Raw genomic sequence first — 17073 nt, forward strand, 5'->3', positions numbered from 1 at the left:
CAAAGCTTTGTAGGTGAACGGAGATATTTATCATTTTATCTATACGGTGGGTAACTAGCTAGTTAGCTACTGAGAAGAAATAAGCATTTATAATATGAAGGTATAAATCACTAGACACGTATCTTACAAGTACCTTTCTAACTGACGGTCTTTGATGGTATATAGAAACAAGCCAGCCCATACCTATAATGCGAGCCATTCTATGCATCCGTCACCTCCTCCGGGCCGATAAGTTCGTCATATGGGGCCTGTTCTCCTGCATATAGGGCGCTGGCAACAGCCGTAGCACCCGATACCAAAGCAATAACCAGTGTCATGGTATTCCATCCAAGGCGGTCCTTGAGAAACCCTCCTAAAATCGGACCAACAAGCTGTCCGCCAGCAAATGCCATATTATACAGAGCATATCCCTGGGCCACAGGGTTCGCATTGTTCGATGCACCACTGCTCTCAGGGGAGTAAACAACTTCAAACACTTCTGACATTGCGGCAAGGGAAGCCGCGCAGATTGCTAAGCCGTTTGTTGCCAGAAGACCGATCAGCAGAGAATATTCTGCTAGGACAGGGTGATGAACGAAGCGGAGCGGGATTAAGGTTACACCTGCAATGGTAAAAGACACCGTGGCAGAGACTCGCGGTCCACATCTGTCAACTAACTTTCCAACTAGGGCACCAGCCATGCCGGGAATCGCCATAATGAAAAAGACCAGTCCTATACTGCTGGAAGACCAGTGGAACGACTCGATTAGGAAGAGAGGAAGTGTCTAGGAAAGGTCAGGAAGCTGTCTTATTTCTTATGAGAGGAGAGAAGTTCGCCTTACTGTTTCAAATGCAGAGAATGTAAGGGCACCAACTAGACCACCTAATAAAGCCACAAGGAGACGCCTTTGGCCCAGCAAATGGAATATTTGAAACGTTGAATTGGGTTTATTTGAGTCGTTGGTATTGGGTGTCGGGGGTTGCAGCAACGGCGAGTGTTCATCACTTTCCATAACTTTCCACTGTTTGGTAGCTGAGAGACGCTCTTATCAGCCTCCGTGTCCGAGAGTAGTGAAATGAAAGGATAGGGGAAAAGATCATACCACTGGGCTCAATCAAGATGACCCGCAAAATAACGTCCAAAATTATCAATCCAATCGGCACGTAGAATGCTCCATAGAATCCAAGTTTGTCGTACAACACTCCACCAGCAGCTGGGCCTAATAGAGACCCCAGGCTCAGGCCCATGGTAGTGTATCCCATGGCTTCTGCAACCCTGCTATCATCCACGGTATCAACGACAAGTGCCAGGCCAGCAACCCAGACTGCAGCACCGGAGAATCCCTGGAGACCCCGGGCAATCACAAATAAAGCAGGGGACCTAGCCAGCATAAAAAGTGCCGTCGAGAGCGCGAGAGCGAGTAGGCCGGCGATGAATGGCCCTTTTGGTGATCTAGTCCTATCCGCAATATACCCAAATATTGCTACGGTTATTGTTTTGTTAACGGTCGGATCCGAAGAGAATGAGACACGATATAGACGTACGGGATCCTAGTAGGAGAGTTCCACCATAAGTCGCTAGTAGGACTGACATCCAGCTTTGAGCTATACTAATATGTTAACGGGTCCTTCATTCATCGAAACAATTGGAGTTGCTCTGTACGAACCATCATCAGGCGATACTCCAATACGATCAACAAGGGCTTTCGGGATAATAGGTACAATCTAGAGCGAATTGTAAACATTTGAAGAAGCACTCTGCAGGGTAACGAGTTCCATCATTGTTTCATACCATGCTGTAAAGAAATATATCCTATGACGCTGTTAGAAAGTAATCCTCGAACGGTGCACCCTAATTCCCAATCAGAGCTGGTATTACTTACCACGAAGATAGCAATGGAGACAACAAGAATGATAAAAGCCTCTGATGACCGCGCCTCCAGAAGCCATGGTTTGGACAGCATCTTCGACATCTTTGCTGGTATCCGCAGATTCCGAAATGGAATGAAGAGGGGTTGCGAGTTTCAGGCCATTAAAATTCAAAGTGAAGTTGAATCTCAGGAAGAAAACAACCATCTTGAAGGGCAGGTCCAGAAATTGAGATCAGGCCTATCACATATTTAGACCAGGGTTGCTAATGTCAGCTTTGGGCAAAATGGCAATATCTCGTATCACTCAAAATTCAGACAAAAGCAATTATACTAAAAGAAAATACACCATCAACGACATCGAGACTCCACACAAAGGTATAATAACTTCCAATTTGGTAATGATGCCTTGAGTACTTGAAAGTTGACGTAATGGATTTCAACTCAAGTTGTAACCCCTAAGAAGGAGGCGTATGGAAGGACATTTGTACCAAGTCCTTCGAACGTCCAAGGTGACACGGTAAGGTAACACAAAAACACCGAGAGACGAATAAAAATGGTTGAAGAAAGATTCACTTGCATGGCTGCAATACTAACACCGACTAGTAATTACCTTGGCTGAATGGGGAGAAACCGGACCCGGGAGTTATCACTTTTCTTTTTTTAGGGCATTTCTGTTATTCAGTCAAAAATGGAACATAACGGTACGGAGTACCAATGAGAATAAATTAAGAGTATGCAGTCATGGCACAAGTGGAAGTCTTACCGTGCTACTTAACGACTAGCCGCGTCACCTCTTATTCAGTTCCTTATGTATGGAACTGTGGCCTCCGAGGAATAGACTAAGACATCGGTGGTTCTAGAAGCATTTGTTAGTATAAATCATCTATGTAGCTGTTCCAAATCAACCCAAACAATGTGCCTTGGGCGAGAAGAATGGTTAGATGACATTCCTAAGGCTGGAAAATGGATTTGTTGCTAAAGTGATGTATGGGAAGTAACATACTAAAGGTCCTAATGGTAATGTCGAGAGGCTATAAAATATCTCGATAGAGAGTTTTGGAATCAGGTATTCAAGTTATCAACAGGTGGTGAGCTGAGAGGGTATCTGACAGCATCAAGAAAAAGGCTCGGATGAGATGGTCACAGAATGTTGAAGCGTAACAATAAAACCGAGGGCTAGACAGATGTAATCCTATCGGTTTGAACCTTTATTACAAAGACTATGATAGCCATAGTTAAGTATACTCCGTCATATGAATCTCATAGTACCTTGGGTATTTTGTAGGGGTGTACTTTTGAGTATCCTGCGCTTAAATATGGTCCGATTAGCACTGGCCAAGAGGAAAGGAGTCTGAAGAGACGGCTAAGGTTCAAGCCCAAAGCCCAACTTTTTCATCCATAACAAGAGCGTGACTTCTGAAAAAGCCAAGGAGCTATGAAGTGAGTCAGGTCTATTTAGTCCAGAGGAAGGCCACTATAAATCTACATCACAACAAGTAGTTGATAAGTTGATAAGTACGCAATGGGAAGAGGTAGTGGTTTTGGCCGAAAGCGTGTGAATGAGAGTAAAATATAAAGGGGTTGGCGGTTGTATACACTCAATAACCATTTCACATCATATATAGACTGACAAGCACCCAATGCCGGTGCGCAGAACCGGTATGATGCGTTATGTCGATTGTTGATGTCGACGTTCCTGGACGTCAAGTTACGCGAAATTAAGGCCGGCGGCTCCACTAAGCTTCCCTTCGAAACCTACCTAAAACGGGGACTCACGTGAACCTTAGTCACGTGCGTAGCAATTTAGGTTGTGAAGCGCAGCCCCTGCCAGGCTGAGCCTCTTTAAGTCTTCAAATGTGGGATAGATATTTCAAACATGCAGCCCATAGGACGATATATTTCGAAAGACTAAGTACTAATTAACTGCTTGGTACACATCTGGCGCAAAGAATGCACTGAGACGGCCACCACTCTAGATGCCCAATCTCAACTAAGCCCCTCCGCTTCATTCCTGCCCACTGACATCCATGTCCACAAGAGATCACCAGTTCAGGAGGCCAAACGATCGGACGCACGGTCATAAACTGGTCATAAATTGGTCTTCCGCTATTCAAGGCCTTTGACAAGTTAGAAGCTGAGGCTCAATAATGTTTCAGACCAGCTGTGCTGTGTCTAGAAGTAAGAAGCCATACTTGCTGTCACAATCATTGCTGCAACACCAGCAATCTCTGTACGCAAAGCCTCCGCAACCGCCACAACCAAAGCCCTCGTTCTGGCATCTCTGATTACATTCTTCCGAACCGGCACCGGCGCCCGGGCAACTGCCGGAATGCCTCCAGGTAGGGTCCGGGGATCCATCACACCTGGCACTCACAGAGATGACTAGAGCAGCCAAGGCAAGGAAAATAGTGTACTTCATTTTGCTTAAGGAAGCTGATGGCTAAGATAAGATGGCTCTGAGCGAAGATTGTGATGTTCTCTTATTGAAAAGTGAGTTGAGAAATTATTTTTGGGGTATCTCCATGGGATGCAGGGGGCCATATTTATATCTGTCTCCTGCTGCTTAGCTGCGACAGCCTAACTACGGAGTGTGGGTGAGATCCATTGCCTCCTCATTTCTCGTGCTGATCTTAGGCATTCGGTTCAATCAAACCCGAAGTTTGTTGGTTGAGGTGGCGGGCCATTTGAAGGATATTGGTCAATCTCACCATCGGGCTGTTCTGAAATTGGAAGCAATCCGTATATGCAGAGGTAGAGAGAGAAAGGGTGAGGCTGTGGTTGGCATTGTCGTATGTCACACAAAGTACTGCTGGAACTGCCCAGCTCGTAAAATCAGCAGAGCTTTGAGATACGAGCTTGATGGAAGCAAGAGACTTGGAGAGAGCCAATTGAGTGCAGGAAGGGGAGGAAGGGTGACACTGCTTTTCAGAGAGAACAAAAGCTATCTTGATTCATTATTGGTCTATATGCATGTAAGAGACTAAAATAAGAGATGCGACCATCTACAGCGTTGCTTCGCCACGACGATCTTCGGCCTAGACCAGAACGCCAAAATATGGATATATACAGAAGAGGGTGAGAGGTATGTAAATGGGGTCGAACTGTACAAGGAGGTGGGAATATATACCGAAATAGCATAAACAGAAGCTTTTCCCGCCAACTATATGGAATGGGGAAGAAGAAGAGGGGATATATATTAGTATAAAATGTGAAGGGTAGGCGTGGGAAAACTGGTGGGTATATGTGTAACATTAGTGAGTTTTCTCAAGGCTTTGCATATGAACCAACTCATAGTATCGGCCCTTATTTTGGAGGAGTTCGTGATGAGTGCCACTCTCAACAATGCGGCCCTGATCGAAGACGTATATAACGTCTGCCTTTTGAATAGTACTGAGTCGGTGAGCAACAGCAATAGTCGTTCGACCCTTCGCAGCGGCATCAAGGGCAGCTTGAACCACCTTTTCGGATTCAGAGTCAAGTGCAGATGTAGCCTCGTCGAGGAGGAGAACCTTTGGATCTCGTATTAAAGCACGGGCGATCGCAATACGTTGCTTCTGTCCACCAGATAGCATACTTCCCTTGCTCCCGACAACAGTAGCAAAGCCATCGGGCAGGGACATGATGAAGTCATATATGTTGGCAGCCTTGCATGCGGCAAAGACTTGCTCATCTGGGACATCATCTCTGTCGACTCCGAGGAGAACGTTATCCCGGATTGTTCCTTGGTAGAGAGTTGGCTCCTGGCTAACGAGTGCAAGGTGACTTCGATAAGAGTTAACGTTAAGCCTTGAAATGTCCTTTCCATCAATATATACACCGCCAGATAATGTGTCGTAGAACCTTTCTACAAGAGCAATGGTAGTACTCTTGCCACACCCACTAGGCCCAACCAATGCGACATACTGGCCAGGCTTGACAGTGAGGTTGAGGCCACGAAGCACAGGCTGTTCCGGACGTGTGGGGTACCTGAAATGCACATCGCGGAACTCAATAGTGCCTTCAACGGTTTCAAGCCTTTCGCCATCAGGCGACTCAATGTCAATCGTTGGCACGCGGTCAAACAGCTTCTTGAAATCGGCGGCTGCACTCTTTGCCTTGCCCATATCAGGTGAGAAGGAAAACACAATTCCAGCAGACTGAGAGCCGAAGATGACGCAGGAGATACACAAGAAAAATTGGAAGGAGTTATATTCTCCCTTTCCAAGAAGGCCACCACCATACCAGAAGCCAAGAGCGAGACAGAAGAACGAGAAAGACTGCGAAGCAGCATATAGAAGCGAGGATTTGGCAACAGATCTCAAACTCTTCTTTGCCTGATCGTTAAGTTGGCCTTCGTAAATCTCCATTACACCGTTTTCTCTAGTGAGAGAAGCAACAGTGCGGATAGAGGAGGTGGCTTCACAAGCGTAGCTTGCAGACGACTCATATGCCTTCTTTGCTCTTGTCTGGAATTGTGCGAGAATCCAAAATCGATAGAATCCGCAGAGAAGAAGGACAGGGACAGTGGAAATGCAGACAAGAGCAAGTTTCCATCCAAAGGCGAGAGCAACAGTCAGTGCCACGATGAGAGTAGTGCTAACCATCAGGATTGTTCCGAGAGTGGCACCGCTCACACCAGAAAGATGTTTCGTCTCGGTTGAGAGGAATGAAGTTAATGCACCAGTGCTGTTCTCAGGAAGATCGAAGAAGGCAATATCTTGTCGCAGCATTGCACGGAAGGATTTGCTGCGTGCTCGATAAATCAAACTCTCAGAGCACAGAGCGAAGATAATGCCCTGGGCGGACTGCGTAATCAGTTGGACAAGACCCAACATAAAAAACATCAGGGACCAAAAATTGGCATCTTCGCGCAATTTGCCATATAATGATGGCGGGAGAGAAAGTGTTGTAATACCCTTGGCAAAGAAGACGGATTGAACGGGCTGGCCAGCACCAGAGAGAACGGCAAAGAAGAATCCACAAAGCATTATCAATCTCTCTGGCTTGTTGAATCCAGCGATGAATCGTATCAAAGTGCCAAGCGAGTATTCTGTTTCTTTCTCTTGACCACGTTTTTGGGACAGTATGACGCTCGAGAGGGACTTCTTAGTATCTATTCGTCCGAGATTGGCTTCAACATCTTCATCAGCGTATTTTCCGGAGTTAACACTCTTTGCAGGAACGGAAATCTGGCGCGAGATTTCTTTCTCTTTCTCGAGCACGGCCTCATCCTCGGATTCTTCTGCACGCTCCTCGTTGATCCTTTGAGCCTCAACGAGTTGAAGGTATGTGCCTTTCTTATCAACGAGCTCATCATGCGTACCCTGTTCAGCGATGCGGCCACCGACAATCACAACAATGTTATCAGCGGATTTGATAGTGGATAAACGGTGGGCGATGACAATAGTGGTTCTTCCTCGGGAGGCAGCATCAAGAGCGGCTTGTACTACACCCTCGGACTTGGTATCGAGAGCAGACGTGGCTTCATCAAGCAGCAATATTTTAGGATCGCTTACAATGGCACGAGCAATAGCAATACGCTGCTTCTGACCACCGGATAAAAGGAAGCCACGCTGACCAACATCCGTTGCATACCCATCCGGCAGGCCCATAATGAAGTCATGAGCATTGGCCTCCTTGGCTGCACTGACGATCCGTTCCTTGATTTGCTCCTCGGATTCGTTTTCCATTGGGGACCCAATCAACCCTAATCGGATGTTTTCAAAAATAGTAGTTCCGAATAATGTAGGCTCTTGGCTGACAAGGGAAATTTGTTGACGGAGCCATCGGAGGTTGAGAGTCTTGATGTCACGGCCATCCAGAAGAACGGAACCAGCAACTGGGTTATAGAATCGTTCCAACAACCCAACAACGGTACTCTTTCCGGAACCTGAGGGGCCAACAAGAGCAGTAGTTTTGCCCTTGGGGACAACCAGGTTAATATCTTCCATGACAACAACCTCAGGGCGGGATGGGTAGATATGCTTAATACCGCGGAACTCGATAGTTCCCTCCACATTTTCAATGGTATCTCCCTCATCAGAACCGGGGTCAATTGCGGAAACACGGTCGATGGTGCTGAAAATCTTAGCACCGGCGGAAATAGCAGAAGCAAAAGCCTGGGTATTGGGAGCAACGTTTCCAATGCTAAAGGATCCAATAACAATCGCAAGGAGGATGTTGATGATGGCAGACAGGTCCGTTTCACCACCGACGAGGAAGCGTGATCCCATCCAAAACCCGAGACCGTAGTTTGAGTACATGATAGCCATCATGGAGCCAAACATGATGCCCAACATCATTTGAAGCCTGCGACCCCATTTTCTCGCTTCCTTCAAATGCACTTCGTATTGTCTTGCAAGTTTCTCTTGGGTTCCAAAGGCAGTGGCATTTCTGATAGAGCTGATCACTTCTTCTGCGACGGTGCCTCCTTCACCATAGCTTACCAATGTCATCCTCCCAGACTTGACCACGAACCTAGATATACCACCCATAACCACAACCATCGCAACGATAGTCGAGCTGCAGATCAGTGCGAGTTTCCAGTATCTGACGTATCCGATAATGAAGGCGCTGAAGAAGGTCGATAAGGCAGTCAGAGTCAAGCCGACCTTTTCTGATATTCCATCTTGAATAAGATTCGTGTCTGCAGTGATGCGGGTGGTGACTTCTCCGGCCCCAAGCTTATCGAAGAAACCGATGTTCTGGCGTAGGATGGCATGGAGATATTTTGCACGTATCTTCTGAGTGATGTGTTCACCCACGTAGATGAAACCCACGGTGGATATATAGAGGAGAATAAGCTGGGCGATTCCAAGGTAGACGAAGTAGAGGGAATTTCTCGTTAATATACTATTGAACTCATCATAGGTGATTCTATGGAGCGCAATATCTCGGAATGTACCTGCGAGGGAACCAAAAAGGACCTATAACATGTCAGTCATTAAAATAAACTTTCGTACTTGGGCGGTATACATACTGTGAATAGTGGTAGGGCAGCACCGGCTGCAATAGAAGCTAAAGAAACGATGGCGAGGAATATCATATCGTTCCTGGTTGCATATCGAAATAATGTGCCGTAGGTAGCCTTGACCTCTGGGATGAACAACTGCTGCTTGAGAACCTCTCGTTCGTGCTCCGGCAGGTGAGCAAGTTGAGCATCTAGGTCCTCCGGGGTCGAGCTTTTTGTGGCATCCGAGTTCCCCTTCTTAGTAGCCTTTTCCTTGTCGGAAGTTGATGAAGCCGACGAAGCTGGGTTGCGATTTTCCTGCTTGCTGACTCCGTCATCCTGGGTATTCGGCTTCTCGCTCACTTCAGCCATATTTGCCGGAATATATCTAGCTTGTTAAAACAAGAAAGAAGATTAAGAGACGGTATAACCTCTTCAAAAGAGGGCAGAGGCCGGTGAGGTAAATCAGGTCATGCGGTTCTCAGCAGTCCGTTGAGCGACGATGCAATCAACAGCTGGGAACGGCCCGAGCAGAGCAAGACGGCGCTCGCTGGGGTGATTTTTCCGCAAGGTAGTTCAAGGTAGATGCTGGCGAAGATGATATGAATCCACGGCCAAGCATAGGAGGGGGAGAAACTGCCAGGTCCTTTATGTACCTCGATGCCATCTGGTGGGAAAAACCAGGCCCACCCGCGCTAAAGGGGGTGTTCATTCTCCGGGCAGCCCCATATCCGTCATGGAGAACTCTGGAACTCAACACACCCCTGCACGGAGTCTGGAGACGGAGTATCCGAAGAGAGTTATGCCTTTGGTACCAACCTTCACTAGGTTAAAAAATACGATACTGCTGGCTGGCCGCTTGGCTGCCATGCGACATCAAGAAGCTTTATCTGAGAAGCTTCCTCGCCTATCATTTGCGTCCCTCGTCCACGGTATGATGGCGCCCATAGCGTATCGACCGCTCGTTACACAAGCTGCGTCGTTACATCATCGAGGTGCTTATAAATTACTTTGTTGAGGCGCGTGCAGAGTGTAATACCTAATACAGTCACAGGCATAAAAAAAGTTATGCATCTTTGAAAACTTCGGTTGACTCACCTCGAATACGAGCCAGCGAATAAGATGATTTGGTCGCAATCATATCTCAATCGGGGACATGGGTCGTATAGATATTTTTATGCCAACAGACGGACTGCGTGCGCAGACACCAGTCATATCTACATACTCCGTTCTTTTGCATGGATTATTGTGTTATTCGCGAGTTTCAGGTGGTTGCCAACGTTTCCAGGGTGGCCAGGCAGCAAAGTGAAGTGCGTATTAATGATGTTGCTGAATGCCGCGCAAAAAGCTTAACTCCGGAAGGGATCCAGCTGCTTAACTACCGCATGTTCAATCTATCCGATGCCCGAGACTAGGCTGCAGCATTTCGTTGCCTTCCCCGGCTTGCCCCGAGTTGAATTGAGGGAGCCTGCTATACGGAGTACTCAATCCTCAATACGCCATACGCCGTAAGTTGGCATGGACCTTTGCAGATTTGTTGAATCCTGATTTCTACTGCTCAAGTTTGAAGAACAGACATTGATTGCGCTTGTATGTAGATCAATCCGCCTTGGAAAAATCCTTTAAAGTCGTCGGCAGCCGAGTAGTTAATCGACTGGAAAAGCATGGATGCTAAGCAACGCCGTGGGAGGATGGCTCTTGCGCTAAATCCAGTTTGGTCTCCGCTCGCTTAGAGACTGAAGGGAGCGAAAGTGGCTCACCCCTGATCCACTTCCCATTACAGATCCGTTTGGCAGACAGCTGAAGCTCAAGAGCCCCATTCTACTCCGTATCTCGACGTCCCCCCCTATTTCTGACGGAACTTGATTTGACCGCCCAAAAGGGATGTCGGACACCACAGGACAGAACGAGCAAGCACTGTGGTGGCGGTAAGGAGACCTTGCCCTAATCTAAAAATATCCAGTTTAGTCCAAGCTTTTCAGGGAAGTGCTTCGCTCCTCGTTTACTCGTTTACCGAGATGAGGACAGAGGATGCGTTATATTTGTCATTCGGCGGATACGGGGGATCGAGCGTTCCGTGGTCCTCACCGAGTTGGACGCCGCCCAATCCATCGTCCTGCGTGCCTTGAATAGGCATCACGGATCGCTCCGAGTCAATCAGGCATCAACGATAATGATGATGATCACCAGTCAAACCGTAACCCTAAAAAGAAGACTCATAGTTAGTCTTCACCTCGAGTTGTCAGTACCCTCGCGTATGCATCTCCCTGGACGTCAATTTCCGACCCTGGACCTAGATGGATCAGAAACAACCAGCCCCAACGGCCAACCCAACCCAACCCAATCCAATCCAACCCGTAGAGACCTTGTAGTTAACTAGTTAGCTGCACGGCGTAGTCAGAGAAGTCCCATGCTTGTCGCTGGTTGTTTCGTCGTTAACAAAACTTTTCTCAAAGCCGAGATCAACTCAATCACGTGACATCCCAAACCAGCCAAGCGAGCCAAGCCCACTTCACACAGAACTTCTGCCTTTTTCAATTCCTGACGATAGAAAAAACTTCACGTCGCAACGCTCAAAAATATCCAAGGACGCGACAGTTCACGAAACACCGTCAAGATGCCTGTAAGTTGATTGAAGATAATGAGAGGAGCAGCGGGATGGCGTTAATTAAAGGAGTGATTGGTGCTGATCGATTCGCTACAGAGCCAGAAGTCCTTCCGCACCAAGCAGAAGCTTGCCAAAGCCCAGAAGCAGAACAGACCTATCCCACAGTGGATTCGGTTGAGAACTGGCAACACCATCAGGTAGGATTCTCTTTACTTGCGTTGGTATGGTGGTTTTGCAGATGAATGTGTGTGTGCGCGTGTCTGCGTGCGTACGGAGTAACTGGGATCAGTCGAGGGGTAGGAAGTGAAAAGTCCGCGGGGGGAGAAAATGTCGATATTTCTTGAAGCAGGAGGTCGCCAGTCGTCGACGGTACGCCGGGAGTGTTACTATGCGACGAGAGCTTGATCACTATGCCGATTTGTGGAACTGAGAAACGACGCCTATCGCCATATACCATGCAACGTCCACGATCAGATTCAGCAATAACATATGGACACACACACACATATATCTGCGAAACCACCGCTTCATATCTTCGAACATAAACTAACAAGATATCCCAACAGATACAACGCCAAGCGAAGACACTGGCGCAAGACCCGTCTCGGAATCTAAACGGTTACTCTCAGCTGCCGGCGTTTTCCACATTTCCGACTCTACATACATTCTCGTCCATTTTCATCCCAACAATTTGACGTCTCGATCCTTCGACCTTTTGACAATCACCCACATAAGTCGCACCAAGTGCTTACATCAGCTGGGGTGGAAAATGAACGATTAATGAAATGGTTCTGCTACGAGAATATGGATAGGGATAGTTAAAAAAGAAAAGCAATACAAGGAAATGTTTCCCATGTGGCTAAAATTTGTATGGTCCTGGTGCATTTATTGGACCTATAGCATATTAGACCACATCTGTAGAGAAGTAATGTAAAAGAAACACCGTCGAGGAGTGTAAAAAGTTTGTTTGTTTTTCTTTTTATTGGCTCATACTATTGATGTATTCCTGTAGTTAACTTGAACTGCGTAACTTCCCTAGCTACTGTACCGGCCGGGTGTGTTTTCCCTTGAACAAAAGCAAGAATGAGAAGAACGATGAAGATGATCATGACGACGATGATGATGCAACCAGCCCATATTCTACGAAAGAAAGGGGTAGAGAAAATAAACGATAATGTTGGGGGGGGGTAGAAGTTGAGTATTGAACAACAGGGAAAAAACCAAACGCCTCTCGTGTAATGGGGAGGGAACAAACAGGAAAGAGAGTAAAAAGACAAAAGAGTCAACATATCAAGATGGGGTAAAGAAGCCGTGTCGTTTGAGAGTAAAGATGAGACGGAACGTTTCTTTTTGAGGGAGAGGCTCATGGTCACGTAGACATCGTGTAAGGATGGGGAGGGTAAGGAGTATGCTTTGTGTGTTTTAACGGCTAGATGTGTGTGTTAGCTGGATATAAGTAGTAGAAAGCGGCAAGGAGAGAAGCTTACTCTTCAGCCCACTCGTTCTCACGGCGGATCTGGTCCTCTTCTTCTGGAGTGAAGTCGTTCTGGATGTTGAAGGTCTTGCGGATCTCCTCGGGGGACTTGCCCTTGATCATGTTTGCGACGGTCTTGCATCCAACGTCGAGCAAGGCCTTGATGTCGAGGTAGTTGGCAGCCTAGTAAGATGTTAAAACACCACCTCAATGGATCTTCTCACACGGAAGGGGTTGACGAACGAGAATGATTTCGAAGAGCATCTCCTGGTCGACCTGCATGAACTTCTGGTCCCACTCGTCGATGTCGGTGGTCTTGCGGCGGGAGTCGACGTCATCGTCACCGGTGCTTGGGGGGTCGCCCTTGTGGTGCTCACACCACTCGATGACTTTCTTGAGAACAGACTCGTTGACCTGTGGATGATGTAATTAGCTATGAAGTATGACGGAGGAGGAAGGAAAAGGTAAAAAACGCACGTTGGGAATAGGAATGGGTTCGCCGGAGTCGCCGAGATCCTCGAGCATGTTCTTGATCAAGATGGAGCGCTCAGCTACCTGGCGTTCTGTAGTCGTTGTTAGTTAGCTGGTCGCTGGTGTGGAGAGGCTGTTGCCTGGCGCCGGAGCAAGCAAGGGTGTCTGCCTACCGATAGTGACTTCAACTCCATCGGAGCTGGTCAAGGTGATCTTGTTGGTCGCAGTGGAAGCCATGATTGATCTGGGAGAGAAAGAAGAGTGTTCTGGTGGTGTCGAGGAGTGTTGGAGTGTTGTGTGTGTGTGTGTGTTCTGGTGGAAGCAGTCAGTTGATGCGCCTTACGCCGGGTAAGCAGTTCTTGAAGCTAGCTGTATGTATTGTCGTTGGAGGGGTCGGGGAAGAGCTGGGGAAAGCGAGGCGTACCGAGTGGTTTTTTATAGAGCCAGCGACAAGCGGGAGGTCAGAGGAGAGAGAAGAGCTGTCGGCTTTGTCAGCTGCTTGATGCCGGGTGTTATTATTATTGTTGTCAGTGTTGTCGTTGTCGTTGTCGTTGTTGTTGCGAGTGTTGTTTGTTCGTTTCGTTGGAGTCGAAGAAGAAGAAAAGAAGAAGAAGAAAAGAGATGGAGGCCGAAAAGGGAAAAGGGCGGCTAAAGAGTCACGTGATGATACTTTTTTCTTTATAAGCAGAAAAAAAAAGTCGATGATGAAAAGATGATGATGATGATGATGATGATGATGAAGAAGAAGAAGAGAAGTCGATGATGAAAGATGGAAGAAGATGGAAGAAAGTCAAAGAAGGCAAAGGCAGATGCTGGATCATCGACATAACGGCAGCAAAGTTACGCCTGGTTAGTTATCCGCTGGGGAGTCTCCATCTTTCCAGCAAGTTAGTTAGTTACATAGTGACTACCAGCTATAACTACGGAGTACAGAAGTGAAGGAGCAGATGTTGGCAAAAGGAGTGACAGTTAAGGGAGACAGACAGAGAAGGTCATGGACAGTGAGAGCCCAAGTAAGGGTTTCTAGGTAGATCTCTCTGGACACGCCTTGACTGCTACTCTGTGTCTACTCCGTACAACGGCTGGAAGTACTTCGCCTTCCGGCTCCATCAAAGTAGCTTTTAGCCTTTCGGATCGTAAATAACGACCAGCTAATCACTAGCCAACAATAGTCCAGATGGTCAAAGATGGCCCAGGATAGCCCAAAGAGCCCTCAGATGGCTGGCCTGAGTGACTCCGGCGGACGATGCTGCCTCGCTGTCCTCTCCCTAGCCAGCCAGTCAGTCGATACTCTGCTAGTTAGTTAGTTAGTTATGGACGGAGGAAGAGAATCCTGTTTAACTGCTGGCCATCGCCCTCGATCTCCGTGAAAAGCTTCCTCCGTGCAATCTGATGTGAGCTGTCCTTGTCATTGGCTGTTCGTATTCCATCTTCCTTTCTTCTTCTCCTTTCAGAGCCTGCATCTTCACCATCTTCCCTCTGCTGGCCATTTTTTCGTCTCTTCTCCTTGTCCCCCTGTCTGCTTGTCTGTCTGTCTGCTTGTCTGTCTGTCTGCTTGTCTGTCTGTCTGCTTGTCTGTCTGTCTGCTTGTCTGTCTGTCTGCTTGTCTGTCTGTCTGCTTGTCTGTCTGTCTGCTTGTCTGTCTGTCTGCTTGTCTGTCTGTCCAGCATGTCCTGCTAGCTGCACTGCGGCTACATCTACCAACCCACCAACTAACTCCCAAACTAACCAACTAGCCCTCTAGTTACCTGCAGTGGCTTGACTGAATGCGCGCCAGACAGACATGCCCGGCCCTCTGATGCGCCCGCAGACTCTTCTCTAGACAGCCAGACAGTCCCAGACGCGGACAAGAGAGTCCCAGTCACTCCTCCCCTCAAGATACTCACCATGTGGCGGAGGACATATCTCCTGCTCCTGCTGGTGCGCGTCTACCTCGCCCTCTGCCCAAGCTACATCCATCCAGACGAGAACTTCCAGGGCCCCGAGCTCTTTGCCGGTAAGCCCTATAGTTTCTCCCCACTAAGCCTGCATCAGTCCGAACTAATTAAACCCGTCCAGGCCGGCTGTTCTCCTTTCCGTCGCATCTAACGTGGGAATTCACCTCGGACACGCCCATACGCAGCATCTTCCCGCTATGGCTCGTCTACGGCCTGCCCATGACGCTGCTCAAGTGGCTCTGGGCAGAGACCGGCAGCGACATTCCCAACCCGCCGCCGCAGCTGGTATACCATGTCCTGCGCCTGACCATGTTCCTGCTCAGTCTCATCCTCGAGGACTGGGCCATCCATGAACTGGTGCCGAATCCGCGGCGCAGGAGGCAGGCCGTCGTGCTCGTGGCCAGCTGCTATGTTACCTGGACATATCAGACACATACCTTTTCAAACTCGCTGGAGACGCTGCTGGTGCTCTGGAGCTTGGTCTTGATACAGCGTATTGTCGAGAACAAGGTGGGTTCAAACTATGCAATGGTCTATATAAATATATATATATATATTGGTGCTGACATGACATCTAGCATCGGTCGTCGGTGTTTACTTGTGCTTTTCTCTCGCTTGTGGTCGTCATGGGCGTGTTTAACAGAATCACTTTTCCCGCTTTTATCATGATACCCGCACTGCAGCTAGTGCCTCATTTCATTAACAAGTACGTACCATCTATATATACCTATATATGTATATAGGTATATATATACTAACAACCGATAGACCCCTCTCATTAATTTCCCTCGCATTCTTCGGCCTGTTATTCTCCTTCTTCGCCATCGCCATCGACACAGCCTTTTACACCCTCCCGGACTCCCTCTCAGCCTTCATCCGAAACCCAACTATAACACCACTAAACAACCTCCTCTACAACTCCGATAGCTCAAACCTGGCCTCTCACGGGCTGCATCCACGCTACAACCACCTCCTCGTCAACCTCCCCTTACTCCTGGGTCCCGCATACCTCGTTTCAATCTGGTCCCTATTCACCCGGGGCATGGTATCACCTACTTTCCACACCCGCAACACACGCGCATACTCCGCCCTCTTCGGCGCTCTAATCATATCCCTCTTCCCCCACCAGGAGGCGCGCTTCTTGCTCCCTTGCGTTCCACTACTGCTTACATGCTTCAAGCCGCCCAGGTCACGCACTTTCCTGGCTGGCTGGATAGTATTCAATTGCACTCTGGGTGCGCTGATGGGCATATATCATCAGGGCGGAGTCGTTCCGGCACAAATCCATATACCCACGCTCCTCTCTGATTCCTTACAACCATCCCAGCAACCACCTGTCAATGTCTCTGTGTTGTGGTGGAAAACATACTCCCCCCCTTACTGGCTGGTGGGAGACGGTAGTAGCATGGGCGCATTCAGCATCACGACGCATGATCTAAAGGGCATGGCGAGCGGGGAATTTATTAACAGGACGGTCTCCAGCATACCGCGGTGCACGCGCGATTCTAACCCGTTCGAGTTCCACCAGGGTCTGCCCAAGGTGAAGGTGGAAGGCGGTGACATGACGCTTCTTGTGGCGCCGCGATCAGCTAGTTTTCTAGATCGCTTTGTTGTCCCTGATGGCGGCGAGGATGAGAGCACGGATGTGCCGTCCCGAGAGATACGGCTGCATAAGCTATGGCAGTATGATAGACATGTTAACATGGATGACTTTGATCCGGGCGATGATGGGTTATGGGGGGCTGTGGAGCGGGTTTTCGGCAGGCATGGGTTGGTTATTTGGCTGGTTACTAGGCCTTGTTAGC

At 48.2% G+C, this 17073-nt stretch overlaps 5 protein-coding genes across 5 annotated transcripts; 1 reads left to right on the plus strand and 4 right to left on the minus strand.

Annotated features, from left to right (window-relative positions):
* Positions 1 to 200: 200 nt before the first annotated feature.
* Positions 201 to 2055, minus strand: TRV_03346 (MFS transporter, putative; the record flags this gene model as incomplete). Its single annotated transcript, XM_003022501.1, has 5 exons — positions 201 to 764; positions 822 to 1012; positions 1083 to 1463; positions 1647 to 1682; positions 1863 to 2055. The coding sequence occupies 5 exons, from the start codon at positions 2053 to 2055 to the stop codon at positions 201 to 203; spliced, it is 1365 nt and encodes a 454-aa protein (XP_003022547.1).
* Positions 2056 to 5101: 3046 nt separating this feature from the next.
* TRV_03347 (ABC multidrug transporter, putative) lies at positions 5102 to 9150 on the minus strand (the record flags this gene model as incomplete). The annotated part of the gene is made up of 2 exons (XM_003022502.1): positions 5102 to 8755; positions 8809 to 9150. 2 exons carry the CDS (start codon positions 9148 to 9150, stop codon positions 5102 to 5104), a joined length of 3996 nt encoding a protein of 1331 aa, XP_003022548.1.
* Positions 9151 to 12869: 3719 nt separating this feature from the next.
* TRV_03348 (uncharacterized protein) lies at positions 12870 to 14152 on the minus strand (the record flags this gene model as incomplete). Its single annotated transcript, XM_003022503.1, has 6 exons — positions 12870 to 13043; positions 13104 to 13274; positions 13338 to 13423; positions 13505 to 13643; positions 13675 to 13979; positions 14002 to 14152. 6 exons carry the CDS (start codon positions 14150 to 14152, stop codon positions 12870 to 12872), a joined length of 1026 nt encoding a protein of 341 aa, XP_003022549.1.
* A 490-nt stretch (positions 14153 to 14642) lies between these two features.
* TRV_03349 (uncharacterized protein) lies at positions 14643 to 15290 on the minus strand (the record flags this gene model as incomplete). The annotated part of the gene is made up of 2 exons (XM_003022504.1): positions 14643 to 15022; positions 15218 to 15290. 2 exons carry the CDS (start codon positions 15288 to 15290, stop codon positions 14643 to 14645), a joined length of 453 nt encoding a protein of 150 aa, XP_003022550.1.
* A 197-nt stretch (positions 15291 to 15487) lies between these two features.
* On the plus strand, positions 15488 to 17042 carry TRV_03350 (alpha 1,2-mannosyltransferase Smp3, putative; the record flags this gene model as incomplete). The annotated part of the gene is made up of 2 exons (XM_003022505.1): positions 15488 to 15858; positions 16037 to 17042. Coding segments are annotated over 2 exons (1377 nt in total), but the record flags the coding sequence as incomplete, so codon positions are not given.
* Between the last annotated feature and the right edge of the window lie 31 nt (positions 17043 to 17073).

Source organism: Trichophyton verrucosum (assembly GCF_000151505.1).
Source record: "Trichophyton verrucosum HKI 0517 chromosome Unknown contig00282_1.f1.exp, whole genome shotgun sequence".
Lineage (NCBI taxonomy): Eukaryota > Fungi > Ascomycota > Eurotiomycetes > Onygenales > Arthrodermataceae > Trichophyton > Trichophyton verrucosum.